At 42.1% G+C, this 23857-nt stretch overlaps 1 protein-coding gene across 1 annotated transcript in view; it reads left to right on the top strand.

The window, feature by feature from the left end:
• Window positions 1–23857, top strand: part of KLHL1 (kelch like family member 1) — a gene marked incomplete at its 5' end in the record, with an annotated part of 142617 nt that overhangs the window by 32528 nt on the left and 86232 nt on the right. The window contains 2 exons of the mRNA XM_081948659.1: window positions 3374–3510; window positions 20851–21047. Coding sequence (XP_081804785.1) covers window positions 3374–3510; window positions 20851–21047 — 334 coding nt within the window. The remainder of the gene's footprint in view (window positions 1–3373; window positions 3511–20850; window positions 21048–23857) is intronic.

Raw genomic sequence — 23857 nt, 5'->3', positions numbered from 1 at the left:
AAGAGTGAGTCTGTTTCCTGCCTGAAAACATGTTTCTCCCTTTCTCATCCAGGGACATATAATATTCTGCCTTTTTAGTATTTCCTAGAATGTTTCATTTTTCTAGGAGAGGAGTGGGTGCTAACTTCCTACAGCAGCTTCACTTGTCAAAAAAGAGATCACGTTATAAAATACATGAAAACTTCAGGCATTTACCTGCTTTCAGGTCTATCGCATAAGAAGCATGATCAGAACGCAACAGAAAAATCTGAAAACTTTTTCCACTGGGACTGATTCCATTATAGATCATAATGAAAGGGGATTTTAGCTTTTTTTTCCCCACTAGCCATGAACATCCTTAATGGCTGAGTTTATTTTGTAGAGGAAAGCACTTAGGCTACCTTTCATTTTTGCCAACGACAGCTGTGTCTTTATTTTTCTTTTTTTCCAAGGCAGAAGGAAAATGGGAGTAGTGGTATAGTAGAAAGGTACTTCAAGGTACTTTCTCGATTTCCTGACTTTTGGTTTTATGCATATAGACAAAACTTTCTTTTTCACCAGGGATTTTTATCATTATAATCTATCTTTTCAAAGAGTTTCATGTTTGCTCTTGTTGGGCTTGTGGCTCTTCCTCATAGTTCTTCTGCTTTGTTCATCTGCTATTAGCGTGGTGTCATTAATGAAGATAGTGTGGTTTTATTGTGCTATTTTATTATATGGCTGGTTTTGTAAGCTAGCTTAGGTGCTGTTATGACAAAAGAGCAGGATAGAACTCTTATAAACAATTTGATATCCTGCCTATATCCAGGAAATGGTTTCTACACCATGTAAACCAGTGGTGGGATTCACTTACCTTTGCTACCAGTTCGCAAATGTGAGCGTGCTTGTGCAGACGATCGTGCATTACATCGGGGTGGGTGGGCGGAGCCTCCAGCAGCTGCCACTATTGTTCGCCCGAATCGGTAAGAACTGGCTGAGTACCCCCTCTGGTGTAAAAAGATGTTCATGAAAAATACTCAGTGGACATATATAAGACTCACTCTTACATGCAAAACCACATAGTTCCACTTGGTATCTGTGTGGAAAGTGCCAACAATCCATCATATATCAGCGGTGTCAAACTCATGTCCGGGGGCTGGATGTGGCCCATGGGGTCACCCTGGAAACTTTGAAGGACTGGCCTGCGGCATTTCTGCCAGTTAAAATGGAGCTTGGGGTCATTTTTCACTGGTGGAGGTTGCAGGAGGCCATTGCAGATGAAAACAGAGCTTGGGAGGCCATTTTCACTGGCAGAATGCTTGGGCCACCACAGGTGCCGCCAATATAAGTGCCGTTGAGCTGGCTACACCCACCCTGGCCATGGTGACCCTGGCCACGCCCACCCTAGCACCCCAAGCTCAAACACAACCCTGATGTGAGTAGAGTAGCAGAGCAGAGCAGAGCAGAGCATTTTTTATTGGCCAAATGTGGTTGGACACACAAGGAATTTGTCTTTGGTGCATATGCTCTCAGTATACACAAAGAAAAATAAAATACATTCATAAAGAATCATAGGATACAACACTTAGTGATAGTGATATGACATTATATAATATGGTATAATTGTTATATAATTATAATAAACACTACATAATTATATACAAGACTGAGTGGCTGTGGCTACCGGCACCTCGGTTCAGCCAGCTGATTCCATCACTGGCCATAGGGGGCGAACAATTGCCCCCTGTGGAACGGGCGCGCAATTTGGGCGTCCTCCTAGACGCCCGGCTGTCAATGGATGATCATGTGGCAGCCGTGACAAGGGGGGCGTTCCACCAGGTTCGCCTGGTGCGCCAATTGCGCCCCCTTCTGGACCGTGATGCCCTACGCACAGTCACTCACGCACTGGTGACATCTCGCCTTGACTACTGTAACGCTCTCTACATGGGGCTTCCCTTGGGACGCGCCCGAAGACTGCAGCTAGTCCAGAACGCAGCCGCGCGGGTAGTCATGGGGAGTACTAGGTACTCCCACGTAACACCTCTCCTGCGCGAGCTGCACTGGCTACCTGTGGTCTTTCGGGTGCGTTTCAAGGTTCTGATCACCATTTTTAAAGCGCTCCATGGCATAGGGCCTAGTTACCTGCGGGATCGCATCCTCCCACATACATCCCTGCGGCCAATCCGCTCTCGCAGGGAGGGCCTTCTCCTGGTGCCGTCCACGAGGCAATGCCAACGGGCGACACCGAGGAGTAGGGCCTTCTCTGTGAAGGGCCCAACCCTCTGGAATGACCTCCCCCCCGACATTAGAACCACTACTGACCTCCGCTCCTTCCGACAGAAACTGAAGACACACCTGTTCCGACTGGCTGGTTTGGCATAATTTATAACGCCTACCTCCTGGCATACACATTCTTACTGGTTTTTAGAGGGATAGTGTTTTAAATTTAATCTGATATTTTAAACTTTTGTATTGATTTATTTATTAGCAGTACAGTTTGGCATATTTTATCCTCCTCATATACATGTATTTCTGTAGTTATTTCTATGTTTTAATCTGTTGTATTTTAATACGGACTGTACACCGCCCCGAGTCCCTTTCGGGAGAGGGGGCGGTATATAAACGCTAATAATAAATAAATAAATAAATAAATAAATAAATAAATAAATAAATAAATAAATAAATAAATAAATAAATAAATAAATATATTGTATAATTATAAATTAATTAAATATTACATAATTCTTATATAACATGACTTAGGGTTAGTCATATTGATGTGGCTCTCAATGAAATTGAGTTTGACACCCCTGATCTATATAATCACATCTTTGAAGGCCATCACATCTGTCCAGATCTATCCAATAGAGACACACCACCAAGGAATTTAATTTGGGCACTTAGACATGGATGAGAGAGGCTTATATATGGATTTAAGAATAGGAAGAAGTATTGATCCCACAAATGATAACACCGTACCAAAGGGCAGAAGAAACAGAAGAAGAAAATTATTTTCCTACAAGGCATATAAAATATGTGACCCTTGTTTATTTATTTATTTTCCCCCCAAACCCTTCACCAAAATAAATATTTGGCTGCTTTTCTTGATGCTTCGATGCACAATGTTTCTGAGAGTTCATTTCCTGCGTTTTATTAAATGCCAGCAGAGGAAGACTGTGCTTTGACTTGGGAGAGAATGCAATTCAATAGAACCTGTTTCCAAATGAATGTTTATAAGGGTGCCATTTTCCCAGGCCAGAGTATGCTAAGTTTTTCATGACTTTTGAAAGTTTACAACACTCATTGCGGGTTGAGTATTCTCAGAAATAGACTGCACTGAATCACAGTATGCTAACAGAGAGATGTGTTCCTTCTCTTTCTCCTCATACCTTTCTCTCTCCTCCTATCGCCCCAGGCTTGTACTCAGCTCAGTGTCGGATTACTTTGCGGCCATGTTTACGAATGATGTTTGCGAAGCCAAGCAAGAAGAAATCAAAATGGAAGGCATTGACCCTGGTGCCCTTTGGGATCTCGTTCAGTTCGCATATACAGGTAACTCTCGTGCGTTGAATTCTACTTTCAGGAATAAATCCTGATTTTCAGGTTCATCTTTCTTGAACAACCATAGAATATCAATACATCAGCAGTTTATACAATCCGGGTTAATAGATGGTAGGAACTGGCAAAGATATCATGCTAAACTCGTGAAATTTAGGCAAAATCTCATTGCTGCTCTTCTAAGGGTGGATTATTTGTATAGATGTTTTCCGCAGTTGTTTATCGGGCATCCATAGTTTTTCATACTGTTGACTCTAAACTGGAGCTAACTTTATCAATATGAACAGGGAAAAAGTAGCATTCCATTCCATTGCTATTAGGAAAAGAAGATAATATGTTCCAGTTTGTAACTTATGATTAATGATTGTAACTATGATTTATGATCTATGATCTATTACTTGCTGTTTGTATGTATGCTGTGAATTAATGCACCAGAGACAAATTCCTTGTGTATCCAATCACACTTGGCCAATAAAGAATTCTGTTCTATTCTATTCTATTCTATTCTATTCTATTCTATTCTATTCTATTCTATTCTATTCTATTCTATTCTATTCTATTCTATTCTATTCTATTCTATTCTATTCTACAAAGCACCTGTGGGGAAAACAAGAAGCAATGGGTGGAAACTAATCAAGGAGAGAAGCAACATAGAACTAAGGAGAAATTTCCTGACTGTTAGAACAATTAATCAGTGGAACAACTTGCCTCTAGAAGTTGTGAATGCCCCAACACTGGAAGTCTTTAAGAAGATGTTGGATAGCCATTTGTCTGAAGGGGTGTAGGTTTTCCTGCCTAAGCAGGAGGTTGGACTAGGTCCCTTCCAACTATTCTGTTCTGTTCTGTTCTGTTCTGTTCTGCTCTGCTCTGCTCTGCTCTGCTCTGCTCTGCTCTGCTCTGCTCTGCTCTGCTCTTTTCTACTCTACTCTACCCTACCCTATCCAACCTACCCTATCCTACTCTACTCTACCCAGGTGAGTTTATACATTAGAGACAAATTCCTTGTGGGTCCAATCACCCTTGACAAATACAGAATTCTATTCTGTTCTGCTCTGTTCTGTACCCTTCTGTTCCGCTCCACTCCACTCCACTCCACTCACTCCACTCCACTTCACCCCACCCCACCCCACCCTACCCTACCCTACCCTACTCTATTCATTATTTCATCCAAACCCCCCCCCCATCTGTAAAAATAGTTCTGTATTTAGTTTATCTTAAATTTGTGCTTTTAGCAAGAATGATTATTTAAAATGAAAAACAATTGAAGTTCATAGTTATGACTAATATAGTTTGGTGGTTAAGGAACAGATTGTAAATGGGAATGCATTAATGCAGAGTGTCCTCGGGGTGCAATAGAGAAAGACAAGATGATGACACATAAAAAATACAGGCAGATCTTTGGCTGCAATATTCTAGTCATCATCTTGACTTTTTTTTAACCCTATTCTGTTTTATTTCATCCTGTTGATCAATAAATACCATTCCCTGCCTCTTCCTTGGTTTTTAAAATGCTGTTGGGCTTATAAGTACTAACATTTGTTTCTTGTGTTATTCTTGTGCTGCTGAAGCCCGAATATCTATCTATCTATCTATCTATCTATCTATCTATCTATCTATCTATCTATCTATCTATCTATCTATCTATCTATCTGTTCTGACCCCCTCCTCTTGTATACCAAGACACTCCGACACAAAGTCTCTTCAAAGATGTTTATTGACATACAGGTTCCACTTTGGCAGCAATCCAGCCTGCCAAGCTCCAGATAATCACCTTAGCAGAACTCCTGCCTGCCAAGGTCCAGGGAACAGATTGACAGCAATCCAGGTAAACCCTTTGGCAGCAATCCAGCCTGCCAAAGTACGACACAGATCTGAGCTTCTCCAACTCCAATGATCAGTTGATTCCTGCAAAGGGTGTGTCCACAAGCAGTCCCTTTATAGTCTGGAGAGGAGTCTAATGATCAGCAGCTGAGAGCCATTACCTCCTGTAATTGCTCAAATGCTCCTTACGCCGGGTAGCACATCGGTAACGAGCATCTAATAGCTCACTGCTAATGTCTGACTCACTATCCTGTGACTCCTCCCCACTGCTCCAAGGCATGACATGAGGAGCCCCCTTCCTTTGGCTTTCACCACTGCTCCATGCCTCAGGCGCCTCCTGGTGGCCAACCAGCCTCTCTGCGCCCTGCTCAGAGTCGGAACCCTGTCCAGGGTCCTCCACATCCTCCTGAGCCGACTCAGAGGGACCCTCGCTGTCAGAGTCTGGTGGCAACTCCAACGGCTCCTGCTGGGCCACAACATCTATCTATCTATCTATCTATCTATCTATCTATCTATCTATCTATCTATCTATCTATCTATCTATTATCTATCTATCATCTATTCATCTATTCTTTTCTAGTATCTGGACCATGATCATAAATTTAAAATACTATTCCACATTCCTAGGACATTGGCTAACTTAAGAAAACATTGCACACAATAACTTGGAAACTCAGACTAATACCTCCGTACACACTTGTATTGATCTTTGAAAAAAATAGGTTCATCAGTGTCCTACTGATAAATTTTTAAGGCCAAAAGTTTATACTAATCATTCATACAGCCATCTCTCCAGGAGAGTCCACGGCCAAAACAAATATTCTACATTTGCCTTTCAGCTTTTCTCTTCTCTCCTACAAAGAACGAACATATTGATTAAAATACTACAGATGCTTCAAAACTAAAGGAACATTAAATAACACATTTTAAATTAATATTTCCGCTTGCGTCCGCAATCCAATGCATAAATTACTTGGGCATGTAAGCTCCATTTAACTTAGTGTTTACTTCCAATTGTTTTTTTTCTTTAACCAAAGCTATTCAACCAGGTGAACATGCAATATTTATGTTTTAATTTGAACTTTGGGAAACGTGGCATGCAGCTGTTAATGTTCAGATTGCCTGCGGGAAGACAAAACTCCATTAAAGGAAACGAAAGACAGATAGGTCGAATGTTTGGAGATCCTTATTTTTTCCCTCTCCTCATTTTCTGACTTCTTCTCTGTCATGTCTAGAGGACTAGTAGCTTTTTCAAGAGAGCAACTCATCAATTTGTCAGGGTTCCAAGTAACACCCCCCCCCCAACGAAAGAAGACTCCGTGTCTTGAGGCTCCTCAAAGTTCCACTTTATTAGAGACATCATATTCGCACATCTTGGGAAACCCGCATCTGAAAGTTTCCCTGTTTTCCTCACCCAAGTGAAAGTTTGAGTCCCTGCCCAGCACCCACATGTCCATCACATGGTCCAATCAAAGCACCATCCCAACTGGTGATGCCTCTCAGTCACCTCATCGCAGTTGCAGGGCAAGATGACTTTCAGAGAAAAAATGTTATTATGGCTACATATCACCCATGTAGGTGGATTCGTGCCAGTTCTAACCTCTTCTATAGAAGAGGTTCCACAAAATCTACAGTGCCATTTAGAACCGGTTCCAGCTCCCTCCCCCCGCCCGTCCACACCACGTTTGCCCCGCTCGCCGCTCACTGATTGGCTGGCTCACCAATTGCCCCACCTGCCTCTGAGAGTCCTATCTAAACCTTAAAGTCTTAAAGTTGTCAAGTTTGAACACCCTGGGTTTTTTTTCTAAACGGTTAGGGGTGCGTGGATCTTGTAACTTGACAGCTTTAAGACTTGTACACTTCAATTCCAGAGTTCCTGAGCCAACATAACTAAAGAAGGAATTCTGGGAGTTGAAGTCCACAAGTCTTAAAGCTGTCAAGTTTGAACACCCCTGGGTTTTTTTCCCTAAAGGGTTAGGGGTGAAGGGTCTTGTAACTTGACAGCTTTAAGTCTTGCGTGCTTCAAATGGCAGAGTTTCTGAGCCAACATTTTGGTTGCTAAGCAAGAGCGTTGTTAAGTGAGAGCATTGTTAAGTGAGTTTCACCACATTTTACAAGATGGCCACGCCCACTCGGTCACATGGCTGGCAAACCACTCCCACCCGGTCACATGGCTGGCAAACCACTCCCACCCGGTCACATGGCCAGCAAGCCACTCCCATAAAGCAGGCCACACCCACAGAAGGGGTTCTAAAAATTTTGAAACCCACCACTGCCCACACTCTATATAATTCCCCCCTTCCATGTTCCCACAGTAGAAAATGTGGCAGGCCTGAAGGCCCAAATGTAAAAGATGGCTTCCAGGTCTGACACAATCATCAGTTTTTTGTTCAAAAATTGACAGTACGGTTTACGTGAGCCATTGCTGATGTACAAAAATATGTTGATGTTGTCCATTCAGTCCAATCTCTTGGTGATTCTATGGGCCAGGTCTGTCCACATCTTCTGATCTTGCACTGCATCTGTTCTCTGACTGATGTAAGCTTTGATGGTGTCCATCCACTGTGTTTGTGATGGCCTGGTTTCCTTTTACCCCCAAGTCTTCCAAAAGTAAGTGAATTTCCGAGCATGACATGGCCAGAATAAGTGAGACACAGTTTTATGATTTTCCATAAAGATATATTGTCAGGGTTCGGACGGATGCCCAAATTAACACATGAGCCTTGAGCCAAGTTTCAAAAGAAATCCAGTTATTTATTAGGAGCAATATGTCAGCACATACCCAAGTGAATTCAACTCTGCCCCGTATAATTTATGGCTCAACTATGACCCTGTTTCTCCCCTCCTCCCAGGGTGTGTCATAAATCACATTCTCCAACAGAGCACTTTCGCGGGTTGTAGAGATCATTCCTTTTCCTGGCTGGCTCTGGTAACCTGAGGTATAGCCTTGAGAAAGATATGCGTGGAATGTGCTTCCAATCATGGCTGCCGAGCTGCTCCATCAGTTCTTCCCGCCTCCTGCCTATGGCAACTTGAGAACAGGCCAGGAATGCTTTACGAGTTGACATATATGCTGAGTATATTTGATCAATCCAAAGAAAACCACAGGTGAACTTCCATATGTTGCATCTTATATCCAATATCTAATCTTCACCACACCCATCATATCCCTAACAGTTGCAGGTAGTCCTCAACTTTCAATACTTCATTTAATGACCATTCAAGGTTGCAACAGCATTGAAAAAAGGATTTGTTATCATTTTTCACAGTTACAACCATTTTCCTTTGAATGATATTTTCTAAAAGATCTTTCTCGACTTACAATTGCTCATTTAGTGACCCCTCAAAGTTTCAATGGCACTGAAAAAAGGTGACTGATGACCATTTTTCATAGTTACGCCCTTCGTAGCAGCCCTACGATCGTGTGATCCAAATTCAGATGCTTGGCCACGGGTTCATACTTATGACCGTTGCTGCGTCCCAATGTCATGGGATCCCCTTTGGTGACCTTCAGACAAGCAAAGTCAAGGGGGAAGACAGATTCACTTAACAACTGGGTTACTCATTTATCAACTGCAGTGTTTCACTTAGCAACTGTGGACACAAAAGATAGTATAACGGGGCAAAAACTCACTTAACAAATGTCTCACTTTACAATTGACATTTTGAGCTCAATTGTGATAATAAGTTGAATATGACCTGTACTTTCTCTCCATGTCAAAGATTTCCCTTTCAAACATGAGAGGAAATATGTGATGATTTGGAAATTGACCTCCAATTTAGTTCAGAAAGATTTAATTCTCATCTGTGTTTAACTAAACATTCCTGGAGTTACACAGTGGATTGTCCATGCCAGTTCGTTTTCCTTATCCTAAGGATACAGAAGTATATGGATGTGCAACTACTGTATAATCATAGACCATATTTATTCTATGGATAAATATTTGCCTGATACACAATCTATAGGTTTCATATTACAATAACATCTTGATACAACATAAATATTATGCAATAGGTAAGGCAACTGATGGATAAACTAACACTTTTCACAAAGCAGATACCTCAACCTGTTTGAATGTTTATGTGTGAATTTGTACCTAGATAGCTAGAAGCTTGTCCCAGCTTCTGCCAACCTAGCAGTTTGAAAGCATGTAAAAATGCAAGTAGAAAAATAGGAAGGCAACAGCATTTCATGTGCCTTCTCCGTTTAGTCATGCCGGCCACATGACCACAGAGACGTCTTCGGACAACACTGGCTCTTCGGCTTTGAAACGGAGATGAGCACCGTCTCCTAGAGTTGGGAACGACTAGCACATATGTGCAAGGGGAACCTTTACCTTTAGTTAGAGTTACATTTTATATCTAGGTATTGAATCACTGATATTGCCAAATGATCCAGCAAAGGCAGTTTGTTCACTGAAAAATGTAGATTAAACCTAGCTTTAAAAACCTCCATTCTTATTTGTAGAACAGCAAACCCAGTACTGAAACGCTGAGGTTTTGATTTAAAACTCTATCAGGCCAAGCAAATTAGTTTTACAGGGTAGGTAGCATAAGAGGAAGAATAAAACATGAAAGTGTAAACTTGTAAATATGTCTCAAGAAGCAATAATGTTTCTTTGGCAATGCAATACTCTCAGAAGAATGCCTTTAGCTGGTAGGTAAGGAATGTCTTAGGGATGTGGTGGCTCAGTGGAAGACACTGAGCTTGTCAATCAGAAAGGTCAGCAGTTCGGCGCTTCGAATCCCTAGCACCATGTAACGGAGTGAGCTCCCATTACTTGTCCCAGCTTCTGCCAACCTAGCAGTTCAAAAGCATGTAAAAATGCAATTAGAAAAATAGGAACCACCTTTGGTGGGAAGGTAACAGTGTTCCGTGCGCCTTCAGCATTTAGTCATGCCAGCCACATGACCACAGAGATGTCATCGGACAGCGCTGGCTCTTTGGCTTAGAAATGAAGATGAGCACTGCCCCCTAGAGTCGGGAATGACTAGCACATATGTGTGAGGGGAATCTTTACCTTTACCTAAGGAATATCTTAAACTACAACAGGCTATATCTGGGGGGAGGGGAGAATGAAAGAGGAGAAAGTAATATTGCTAATCATTCAGCCCAAGTAAGAAATGGATCAATCAATCATTCAATCCATTAAAAAAATCTATCAACCAACACTGGACTAGCATGGTTAATTAGATCCATAAACTTTATAGTAGCAGGATTCTTTCTGTAGAGCGGGGGTGTCAAACTCAGGGTGCTTAAAGGGGCCAGTCTGGAAATAGCAAAAGACCAGCCCACAGTGCCTCTGGCAGCCAAAACTGGGGGGGGGGGTGTTGCATGTGGTCCTCATGAGGCCCATTTTCGCCCAGGATGGCCTCCTGCAGCACTTTGCCAGCCAAACTGCCCCTCCCACACAGGGTTGGGCTTCTGCTACTGCCAGTTCACACAGGGATGTGCTTCAGGCGCATGCACGCTTGATGCGCACTATGCATTCATGCGCAGTAGTAAAAAAAGCTTCTGCGATGCTCCGAAGCAAAAAACAAGATGGCTGAGTCTATGGCACCGTCGATAGTAAAAGTTTGGGAGTGCGGCAGGTCGAGTTACTACCTACTCGGCCGAACCGGGCTGAACTGGTAGGAACCCACCTCAGCTCCCACACCCTGTTTTGGCCGATAGGGTGCTGCAGGATGTGTCTGTCCCCTCTCCCTCCACCTGTCCAACCTTCCAGAAGAGAACTTCAATGCTGATCCAGCCCTCAAAGAACTCCAGTTTAACACGCCTGCTGTAGAGGATTGATTCAGTCTGAAATCTCTCTCTGTGTCTGTTTGTCTCTCTCTCTCCATACAATACATACAATACAATAGCAGAGTTGGAAGGGACCTTGGAGGTCTTCTAGTCCAACCCCTGCCTAGGCAGGAAATCCTATACCATTTCAGACAAATAGCTATCCAACATATTCTTAAAGACTTCCAGTGTTGGGACATTCACAACTTCTGGAGGCAAGTTGTTCCACTGGTTAATTCTTCTAACTGTCAGGAAATTTCTCCTCAGTTCTAAGTTGCTTCTCTCCTTGATTAGTTTCCATTCATTGCTTCTTATCCTACCCTCAGGTGCCTTGGAAAATAGTTTGACTCCCTCTTCTTTGTGGCAACCCCGGAGATATTGGAACATTGCTATCATGTCACCCCTAGTCCATCTTTTCATCAAACTAGACATGCCCAATTCCAGAAATTGTTTTTTATATGTTTTAGCCTCCAGTCCCCTAATCATCTTTGTTGCTCTTCTCTGCACTCTTTCTAGACTCTCCACATCTTTTTTACATTGTGGAGAGCAAAACTGAGTGCAGTATTCCAAGTGTGGCCTTACCAAGGCATTATAAAGTGGTATTAACCCTTTACGTGATCTTGAGCCTGTCCTTCTGTTTATGCAGCCAGAACTGTGTTGGCTTTTTTCTGCAGCTGCTGCACACTGCTGGCTGATATTTAAATAGTTGTCCACTAGGACTCCAAGATCCCTCTCCCAGTTACTACTATTGAGCAAGGTACCACCTATACCATACCTGTGCATTTTGTTTTTCTTGCCTAAATGTAGAACCTTACTTTTTTCACCATTGAATTTTATTTTGTTGGATAGTGTCCAATGTTCAAGTTCTCCTTTTTGTTAAATCTCTTAATTGAATATTAAGAAACATGAAAACTTGAATGGGAATGCCTAGACGTAATGTGGTTGTATGAACTCAATACATGTTTTCATTACAGCAAAAATGAAATTACTGTTTCATTAGGACTTGTTTAATTCAAATGGTATACATTATGCAAATGTACAAATAACACATTGCTGCAATTTGTGCGTGTTTTGGCCAGAGTATTAATTTTATAACCTTCCATATCATTAGACCCAGACGGGTTTTTTCTCTGTTGGTTTAGAAAAGGGAATTCTATTTGTGATAGGAAGTAAAACTTTCCGAGTTTGACTGTATATTATCTGAACAGTCAAACAAGATTACATATGTCTATTTAGACATCTGAAGTCCTTCAAGTGTATATACAGGAATTGCATTTTCTGTCTAAATTGTTGTTGCTGCTGGGTTGTTGTTTTTTTGGGTTTTTTTTCATATTACAAACACACACACACACACAAATTCATCAAGGTTGTTGTTGTTATTTTTGGTGTTTTGTTGGTTTTTGCATTTTTTGAGAAGAGAGAGATCTCCACTTGATTTTGTCATCATAGGTTGACAAAGGTGGTGGGGGGAATGAACATTATACGGTTGTGGTTTTGTTTCGCCTTATTAAAAAAAAGTGTAGGTATAGAAAAATGAGAGAAATCCTTTCATCCCCAACTCGTGTTTGTTTCACATGGAAAATGAACCGACTAAATATAGATAGTTATGAACAATGCGATGGAAGGGTGATGCACAACAAAATACAGATGCAAGCTACCTTAAAAAGGCAGAAAATAAGTGGCACAATTGCAATATAACTTCAATATAACTTCAAACGTGTAAACAGTTGGTTTTTTTTTTTTTTTTCAAAACAATGATCACTATTTTTCTTCTTGCCTCATTATTCCAGAAGTGATATTTTGAAAACAGCATCTGAAAAGCTTGGGCTTCATAACTCATTTTGTTTTGATAAGAAATTTTAAAAAGAGGTAGCGATGGAAAAATATATTCTTTGGACTCTAGTAAATTTTGATCAATGCACAGTTCTCTCTCTCTCCCCCTCTTCTTCCTCCTTCCCTCTCTCCCTCCTTTTCCCTCTCTCTTTCTGTCTCCCCTCTCTCTTTCTCTCTTCCCCTCCGTACCCCTCTCTCACACTTTCTCTCTCTCACACATACACTTTCTCTCTCTCTTTCTCTCCCCCCTTTTCCTTTCTATCTGTCTCTCTCCCTATTTCTCTTTCTCTTTCTTCTTATTTGTCTTTCTCTGTCTCTCTCTCTCACTCATTCACTCACACACATACAAAGAGAAATACAAAAGGAAATTATCTTGTTTAGAAGTTTAGATAGAAATACGAAATACAAATATTCTGTGCTCTTAAACCTCCTCATAAACAGAGTAATCCACCAAAATTATGATAAAAGGACTCAAAGGCTTCAGATTTCATTGCATTTTGCTTTGTTTGTTTTAACACTTCGGGGTGCACAGTTTAAGGTTACATCCAAGGGAGCCCACAGGCATCTTTCAGAGTTTTCCAAGATGTTCTGTAAATATCTAACTTGCTCAATGCCTCTCAAATAACTAACAAATTATGCAAACTCTCCCCTCCCCCCGCGCTTCTGATCGTAGCATTGATTAGCTTATTTTTATTGAAATTCTTTTGCACCATCCAAGGTAAGTTACACCATCTCTGCAGTACAATAAAGGAAACAAATACTGCCACCTAACTTTAGCAAAACCGTTCAACATAAAAAACACAACACTAACAATATCTAGCAATTGCAGGAACTGAGACGCCATGAAAAAACAACAACAGAATAACTAAAATTATAAGAATTTTAAAATCTTACTCTGGCTCCGAAAGAGCCCTAAAGTGAACACTAGAGAAACAAGAGTCATCATTCAGCAAACAATGTTTAGTTGTTGAAATGAGGAAGTTTCATATAATTTCAAGTTCTAGAAGGATGCAAAAAATAAGAGGCAATTTTGCTTTTTTGTTTTTATTTTGCATAGAACAGAATAACAGAGTTGTTATTCTTGGAGGTCTTCTAGTCCATCCCCCTGGTTAGGCAAGAAACCCTGTACCACTTCAGAAAAATGGTTGTCCAAATTCTTCTTAAAAACTTCCAATGTTGGGGCATTCACAACTTCTGGAGGCAAGCTGTTCCACTGATTAATTGTTCTAACTGTCAGGAAATTTCTCCTCAGTTCCAAGTTGCCTCTCTCCTTGGTTAGTTTCCATTCATTGCTTCTTGTCTTCCTCATATGTGCTTTGGAGAATAGTTTGACTCCCTCTTCTTTGTGGCAACCCCTGAGATATTGGAACACTGCTATCATGTCTCCCCCTAGTCCTTCTTTCCATTAAACTAGACATACCCAGTTCCTGCAACCGTTCTTCATATGTTTTAGTCTCCAGTCCCCTAATCATCTTTGTTGCTCTTCTCTGCACTCTTTCTAGAGTCTCCACATCTTTTTTACATTGTGGCGACCAGAACTGAATGCAGTAGTCCAAGTGTAGCCTTACCAAGGCATTATAAAGTGGTATTAACACTTCATGTGATCTTGATTCTATCCCTCTGTTTATGCAGCCTTTGATTCTTGAAAGGAATATAATCATTCTTAAAGTGTGCGTCTAGTTTTAGTATCTTTTTTTCTTCCACATCAGGCCAAAAGCAGGATATTACTAAACTTTTTTCAAGAACAGAAATCAATCTTGGTTCAGGACCTAAGAAAATATGGCAAAGGCAATATGCCTTTTCGGTTTGTCCTTAATTTTAGTTCTGCTTTAAAAAAACAAAACAAAACACTTGTCTTTGGATCTAATCATATTTGTTCAAACATTTAAACTCAGGTATCTTCTATCTATCTATGCAGTCATTAAAACAAAACTATCATTCCTTCAAGAATCTCCTTACTGTTCCTGTATTATGTGTCTTTGGCAATTTTCAGTTCTAAATCAATTCTTTCAAACTCTGTTGTCCCTTTCTTCTTTTACCCTCAGTCTTTCCCAGAATTAGGCTCTTCTCCAGGAAGTCCTTCTTTCTCATTAGGTGGCCAAAGTATTTGAGTTTCATCTTCAGGATCAGGCCTTCTAAAGAGAAGACAGGGTTGATCTCCTCTAGGACTGACTGGTTTGATCGTCTTGCAGTCCAAGGGACTCGCAGGAGTCTTCTCCAGCACCATAGTTCAAATGCCTCAATTCTTTGGCATTCCCTATGGTCCAACCTTCACAGCCATGCATTGCAACTGGGAAAACCATAGCTTGGACTATACACTATACACCCTGTTAGCAGGGTGATATCTCTGATTTTTAGTATGCTGTCTAGCTTTCCTTCCCAGGATCCAAAATTTCTGTTCCTTTCTTTGACAGACTTTGACAGCACTTTTGTTGGCAGGGTAATGTCTCTGCTTTTTAGTATGCTGTCTATATTTGCCATAACTTTCCTTCCCAGGAGCAAGCGTATTTTCATTTCTTGGCTGCAGTCCCCATCTGCGGTGATCTTGGAGCCCAGGAAAATAAAATCTGTGACTACCTCAATTTCTTCCCCATCTATTTGAGATGAATTGAGAGGGCCAAATGCCATCATCTTAGTTCTCTTAATGTTGAGTTTCAAGCCAACTTTTGCACTCTCCTTCTTCACCCACATCAAGAGGCTCTTTAGTTCCTCTTCACTTTCTGCCATTCAAGTGGTATCATCGGCACATCTGAAGTTGCTGATATTTTTCTCAGCAATCTTATTTCCAACTTTTGATTCATCTAGCCACGCCTTTCTCAGGATGTGCTCTGCATATGAATTAAATGGATAAGAAGCAAAACGACTTTAAGGAAAAACAAAGTCCAGATGCATTTTGAAAAAGCACCTATGGAACTTTTATGAACTGAGAGTATGTTGCCTTTACTTTCCCCCCCTTTGTTATGTGAAGAATATTTGTCTTTTTCTCTGATGCTTATAAATGGAATCTTTTCTATTTCGTACTTACCCGAGGTTAGATGTCATTCTAAACCAAAATATAAACATTAATATGATGGATGTTGCAGCATCCATGTCAAGTATAATCTCAGTTAGCAATTGGCCTTTAAGGCCTAGGATATCATAACAGGTTTAAATCTCACAGCTTTTATTTTTTCTTCTCTCAGTGGCCCATTTATCCTAAAATTATCCTACGCAATTAGTTTTAAATAAAGAGGCAAACATCTGAAATATTTATCACTCTGATTATTAACTTAATTTATGCTTTGGTGGCCAGATTAAATTAAAATGTTTACTCAGAGATAGGCAAAAAAATTGAAGCAAATTTATTAACATCTGCAGGTAGTCAATAGCCTTTATTTTCATATTATGTCCAATAAATCTTCTCACCTTACTTAATGCATTTTTCTCGTTCTCACTTTAATCAATTCTTGCTTCAAACTTGGAAGCCTTGGGATTTAACATCTCATTCTTACTTATTGATTTTGATCTGGATCCAAAGCAATAATACTTACAAGTATATTAGATATTGTGAATCAAAGGGTTTTAAATTGATTATGATTTAAATCCACCCAAATTCAAGGAGACTAGCTTAACACTGGTTACATTTCAGTTCTGTTTGTTCTAATCAGTGGTGTGATTCAACCGGTGGAACAACTGGCTCACTTTGCATGTGCATAGTGGGTTAAAACAAAGCTAAAAAACTTACCATATTTTTGGAGTATAAGACGCAGCAAGGTTTTGAAGAGGAAATTTTTTTTTAAAAGTTTTTGCACTCTGCAAACCTCCCCAAAACGGCCTGTTTTTCACCCCAAAAAAGACATGAATAGCCTTTAGGAGGCTTGCAGAGTGTTCCTGGGGGAGGGGGGGCAAAAATGAGCATAAAATGATCCATTTTTCACAAAAACAGGCCCATTTTTTGTAAAAAAAAAGGGGGGGGGGCATGAATAGCCTTTAGGAAGCTTATAGAGTGCTCCTGGGGGCTGGGGGGGGGGTAAAATTGAGCAAAAACTGGACCGTTTTTTTCCCCTCGTTTCTGCCCTCCCTAACCCCCAGGAGCTCTCTAAAAGCTTCCTAGAGGTGATGCACAGACATTTTGGTGAAGGGAGTGGGGTTTGGGGAGGCAAAAATGCTGTATTCAATGTATAAGACACACTCAGATTTTGAGCCTCTTTTTCGAGGAAAAAAGGTGCATCTTATACTCTGAAAAATATGGTACCTTCTACTGCAGCTGAGGTACAGCAAAACAGCTGTCTGCCGTGCCTATCAGCTGGGCTAAAAACCAAGGAAATATAGGTGAGTATAGCCTAAGGGGTGAGTGGCCAGACCCGCCTGAAGATCAGAGTGAACTAGTTCACTCTCAGCTGATCTTTGGAGCTACCGGTTTGCCTGATCAGGTACAAACTGGTAGAATCCCACCCTGGTTCTAATCCATTGAGGTTGATTTCTCAGAAATGCAGCAAGTCCAACCTTGTTTGCTTTCAGTAGGTCACAGGAGCTGGATCTCCTCCTTTGAGCTTAGAAGCTCAGCAAGATAGGACCAAGTTAGCCAAGGACCGTAGACTCAGGGGTAGGCTGCTACAGGTTCGCCTGGGTTTGGGAGAATCTGCAGCTAATGTTATGGACAGTTCAGAGAACCTCCAAATCCAACCCCTAGCTGGCCCCCTCCCACCCTGCCCCAACCTCTTTGTTTGATTCATGTGCCATCCATCTCAGCTACAAGCAACCGTGCACTTAAAAACATTAAACATTTTGCATTACAGCCAGTGGCGTAGCGTGGGGGGTGCAGGGGGGGCCGGCCGCACCGGGCGCAACATCTGGGGGGGCGCCCTGACTCGCCCCGCGCCGTCCTTTGCCGGACTGTGGCCGCCTCTTTCCGCGCCCGGCTTGGCCCGCGAACTAAGCTCCCCAGCCCGCCCAGGGCCCTCCTGCGCACCGCCTACCTCCCAGCGGAGCCGGCAAGACCCGCCGCGCCGCCCCCGCGGGAGCCGAAGGAGAGCGGCGCTGCGCTCCGTCTGCCCGCCGCTGCAACGCCACCGCGTCCTCCTGCTCCGCCTGGAGCGCCCCGGGGAGCCGGCGCCTTCCCGAAGCCCCCGGTGCGCCTCCCACCCCCGCGGCACCTGCTTCCCTTCAGTCAAGCCTTTTCCCGCTGCCCTGTCGAGCTCCTCCTCGGGAGGAAGGCAGGAGGCCAGCATGGAGAGCCTCACTTGACTGATGCCAACCCAGGGGCAGCTGCAGTCGGGCCACCCTCGGGTTAGGGGGCGCAAATTACTTGTCCCGGGTGCTGACAACCCACGCTACGCCACTGATTACAGCATATAATATGGTTACAGGAAGTCTATTATTTGGAAAAGAGTGTTGTGGCCTGTCAGTGGAGGTGGTATCAGATTTGGAGAGTGAGGAGGGTTGGGGAGGAACATGGGCCAGTCCTGGAGTGTGGGGAAGGCTCTGATGAGGGCTCTGCGTCAGAGGAAGAGATGCGGACAAGGCTGCCTGGCAGTTCTCAGATGCCTTTGGAGTTAGACAGCAGTGAAGCAGAGGAACAACTGGAGCCTGTTCCCAGTGTGGGCATGTGCAGAGCTGCCAGAAGAAAAAAAACAGCTAAGGAACAAGGGTCGACTTGGGAGTAAGGCCACAGGTGGATGGTGAATGGTCCCTCCAATAGGAAATAAAAGAGGAGCAAAAGGGGAATGGGCTTTTGCAGGAAACAATTTGTTCGTTCGTTCTTGCATTTGTTTCAGGAATGTGAAGATCCGTCCTGAATCTCAGAGACTCTGTGCCCAGTCTTTCCTTGCACAGCACTGTGTTTGGAAAATATTTACATGGCAGCTTTCCAAGCTAGATAAGGTCTGTGGCCATAACTTTATCTTTGGAAGACTGCTTGCCAGGCCCTTGATGAATGTGAATGAGAGGAATTCACATTCGTTTAATGAAAGGGGTTTTGTCCGGGCAAGGAATCTGCTTCGTGCTTCTTGGGGAAGCTTAGGTCAGAACAAAGGGAGAGATGCAATTTTAAAAAACTAAAATTGGCCATTTCATCCATTAGAAAGAGATAGAGTAAACATTCATATTTTGCTTTTGTGATTTGTTTGTCTGAAACTGATTATAGTCCTAGTGAGGGTGTAAATAGATAAATTTGTACAAAATTGTTTTTCTTTCACTTTATCTAGACTTAAATCTGCATGTCAGTTTTTAGCAATTCAACCAATGAAGCTAAATGCATTAAATGTAAACAAAAGGCAAAACCCTAATCCGATTTATTGATATCTTTCAGCTATATTGTAAAGTTGAAGATTGCAAAGGGATTTTATGAACTACATGATTTTCAATCCATTACTCAAAACTTCTAAAAAGTAAAACATTAAACACACACATACGCTTAATCCCAGTTTTCCCTTAGTTTCACTCCATGAGGAAAAGAAAATGTTGCAGTGCAGATCTCAGAGGAATGTATCTTTCCAAACTTCAAATATTTAATTTGTTTAATAGTGCAATGCAAGTACCATGAGGTAATATTGTATGCCAGATCTTCCTGAACTGCTGTGGGTAACCTACTGATACTTGAGGAAGGAGAACCCAGGGGAACCTACAGAGAAAACAAAAATGGTGTTATTTTGTTCCCAAATTAAAATATTGCACAATGCTGAGATTTCACTGGTGTCCTAATGGCTGAGAATTTCTGTAGTATTTGTCAGAGTATATTCATGGATTGGAATAGGGCTTAGTAACAAGTCGGCCAATGGGAACTGTTTGGTGATTGAGACCCATGCTACACAGCTTGGAGCCTTGGCATGACTTAGGTTAGTTGATCTGTCTAAATATATGGTGTGCTCCAATTATCCTTCCTTCTGTGAATATGTCCTTCTGTTAACCGTGGGTCTGTGATTATGCTTCTGATTCTGAGAACGGCATGGGTATTGTATATATATAATAATAATAATAATAATAATAATAATAATAATAATAATAATAATAATAATATTTAATGCTTCTAGACCGCCCCCTCTCCCGCAAGGGACTCGGGGCGGTGTACAGTTCATACAAAATATAACAGGATACAATAAAATTAAATTAAATATGTACAGTTGACAATTGACATGGAGGAGGTTAAAATGTAGTTAAAAGAACTGTACAAAGCAGATATAAAATAAATTCAAACCCCGAAAAACAAATACAGTAAATTAAAAAACCCCTAAAATAACCAGATATAATACATTTGCCAGGAGGGACAGTTGAATTATGCCAGGACTGCTAGTCGGAACAGGTGTGTCTTCAGTTTTTGCCGGAAGGAGCGGAGGTCAGAAGTGGTTCTAATGTCGGGGGGGAGGTCATTCCAGAGGGTTGGGCCCATCACAGAGAAGGCCCGACTCCTCGGTGTCGCCCGCTGGCATTGCCTAGTGGACGGCACCAGGAGAAGTCCCTCCCTGTGTGAGCGTATTGGCCGCAGGGATGTATGTGGGAGGATGCGATCCCGCAAGTAACTAGGTCCCGTGCCATGGAGCGCTTTAAAGATGGTAATCAGCACCTTGAAACGCACCCGGAAAACCACAGGCAGCCAGTGCAGCTCGCGCAGGAGAAGTGTTACGTGGGAGTACCTCGTACTACCCATCACAGCCCGCGCGGCTGCGTTCTGAACTAACTGCAGTCTCCGGGCGCGTCCCAAGGGCAGCCCCATGTAGAGAGCATTGCAGTAATCCAGGAATTTATATATATTCTTATATATAAAGAGAAGTTAATGAATCCTGCTGAATCAGCCATCTGTGTTTCTGGATTTGATTTCTGCAACAAATTCTGACAGTATTTTGTGATCTTAATACCTCACTCTAAGTTATGTACAAATTTATGGGTAGCAAATGAATTGTGTTTCTTCATCTCTTGTCCAGGTTGTTTGGAACTTAAGGAAGATACCATTGAAAACCTCCTGGCAGCTGCATGTCTCCTTCAACTCCCCCAAGTAGTTGAAGTCTGTTGTCATTTCCTCATGAAGCTTTTACATCCATCCAACTGTTTGGGAATCCGGGCTTTTGCAGATGCTCAAGGATGCACAGAACTTATGAAGGTGGCTCACAGTTACACCATGGTAAGGAAGTGCTGATATGCCTTATTGTCACAGCATGAAATCCAAAGATATGTAGAATGGACCAAAGCTGTGAAGCTTGCTCACAGATATACAGTGACAAGGAAGTCCTGATATGGCTTAGTGTCAGAGTATGAAATCCAAAGATATACATACTATATAGCATGTACAGAAGCTAGGAAAGCTGGGGATTCACAAGGTTTGGGAGAACCTCTAGCTAAGATTTTGTGCAGTTCAGAGACCCCCCCCCCCAAATCCCACTCCTGGCTGGCGCTGCCAACCCCAACCTGCTCCTCCCAGGAGTCCCCACGCAGCCTGTGTTGGATGCAGATAAGTGCAGCATGTGCATGGAAGCTTGGAGAAGGCAAACAAGGGGCCTACTGGAAGTTGGAGAAGGTCCTGTTTCTGTCCTCCAGAGTGTCTCTGGAGCCTGGGGAGACTAGGAAGGGCAAAAACTGCTCCCCTCACTGTAGTGCAGGAGGCCGACTAGGCCACACCCTCCCCCCCATACCCATGCTCACCCTGCAACTGGGCAGAGAAGCCCTTGCTAAAAAATTTGAAGCCCACCCCTGTATGAAGGTTGCTCACAAATATCCCACAGATGCTTTTTCTGGAAGCAACTGGACTTTCTGGTTTTTCTTTGAAGACATTTTGCTTCTCATTCAAGAGAAGCAAAATGTTAAAATGTTATCTGGAAAACATAGAGCAACATAGCTTGAGTGGTTGGAACCCAGGGCAGGAGGTTAGCAAGCCCATGTTTGATACCCAAGAGCTGATGTGAGGCAGGGTTGAGCTCTTGTCCTTTGCTCTAGCTCCTGCTGGTGTTTTGACCTAGGCTTCCTTAAAAAGCATGAAGCAGAGTCTTGGTCCCAGCAAAACCTCTTTTATTTACACGACTGTGAATTTGTTTCATTCACAGTCAGCAAGGCTTGGCAAACAATCCTTCAGAGGAATATTTATCAACACTAACCTTATCTCACTTGGAGAGCTGCCAGATAACTAGTTTCCAAATGCATGGCAAAGCAATACTTGGCACAGAGTCTCTTAAAGTCACAAACAAAACTTTCCACTCTTGAAATGACCAAAGGAGCAAATTGTTTCCTGCAAAAGCCCACTCCCCATTCACTCCTCTTTCGTTTCCTATGGGAGGGGCCAATCACCTCCAAGTTGTAGCTTTACTCCCAAGTTGACTCTGCTTTCTTAGTTTTTGTTATCTTCTGGTAGCTCTGCGCATGGACACACTGGGAACAGGCTCCAGCTGTTCCTCTGCCTCACTGCTGTCAGAGCCCTCATCTGAGCTTTACTCAGCCCCCAGGAGTGGCCCATGTACCTCCTCAACCTCCTCACTGTGCATTTTGCTGCCAGATCCACTAGCTGCCAGCTGGCCACAACAGCTGGCGACATGAAAGGAATCCCCAACTGGATGTCCCAGGATAACGGTGATGTCACCAATCTTTAGCCCCTCAGTGCTTCTGAATTAAATACAAGTCACAGCATGAAATCCAAAAGATATGTAGAATGCACAGAAGTTTACAAAAGGGGTTTTACAATTATATCAAGCTAAATAAGTTCTGATACGATACAATATATTATCAGGACATTATAAACTACCCAACGTTTTAACGAACAGCTGGTTTTTCTTTTCTGCACTTTGATTCTTATAATGCTTGAAAGCAGATAACAACGATATAAAGAGCTTTCAGTGTTGCTAAAACAATATTATGAACCAAAGGATTGAACTGGCTACTGCCCATGCATTTTGATCACATTTCAAAAAAACCCTTAGGCTTTTGTGAAGCTATTAAGATTGTATTTTAAGATATGTAGTGTAATTATGAAACAAGAGGGACGTGGTGGCTCAGTGGCTAAGATGCTGAGCTTGTAAATCAGAAAGATCGGCAGTTCGAATCCCTAGCACCACGTAACAGAGCAATCTCCTGTTACTTGTCCCAGCTTCTGCCAACCTAGCAGTTTGAAAGCATGTAAAAATGCAAGTAGAAAAATAGGAACCACCTTTGGTGGGAAGGGAACAGTGTTTTGTGCGCCTTCGGCATTAAGTCATGCCGGCCACACGACCACATCTTCGGACTGTGCTGGCTCTTCAGCTTTGAAATGGAAATGAGCACCGTCCCCTAGAGTTGGGAACGACTAGCACCGATGTGTGAGAGGAACGTTTACCTTTTTAATGAAATCATAGTATAAGTATTAATCCATTGGCTATTGAGAGAGTCTTATTGAAATAAATACGTGCAACATCTATGCCAGGCATTTACATGAAAAGTTAACAGATTGGTTTGAGACTGAAAACAATTTGGCAGATGGAAACAGGTGTTACTTCTGGACCAGCTGTTACGTAAATCAAGCATAAAAATTACAACATCTGGTAGAAAAATAAATTGCCAAATGATTCAAGCTGTTGTTTATCGCAAACTTCAGAAGGAGTTCAACCCAATATCCTATAGGAGATTTTTTTTTCCTGCCTTCTAATAGAAATGTCCACTTTGTGTTAAGATTCTCATATAAAGATGTGCATTAGGACTTCTAACCAAATAAATTTCAGCTAGGAAATGTATGAGAAAAATTAGATTTTGGATACCATTACTGTTTAATTTTAATATAAGTTCTCTTATTCTATAACTTTCTGATTTGAGTCATCATTCAACATAGTGAGAAATACACTTGCTGTCCTCGACTTATAACAGTTTGTTCAGTGATGATTCAAAGTTAAAACAGCATTGAAAATATGACTTGTGACCTTTTCCCCACACTTATGGCAATTGCAGCATCCCCATGGTCACATGGTCAAAATTCAA

Source organism: Natrix helvetica (assembly GCF_964273705.1).
Source record: "Natrix helvetica genome assembly, chromosome: 3".
NCBI classification, from domain to species: domain Eukaryota; kingdom Metazoa; phylum Chordata; class Lepidosauria; order Squamata; family Natricidae; genus Natrix; species Natrix helvetica.
This window is presented reverse-complemented; position numbering and strand designations above follow the sequence as displayed.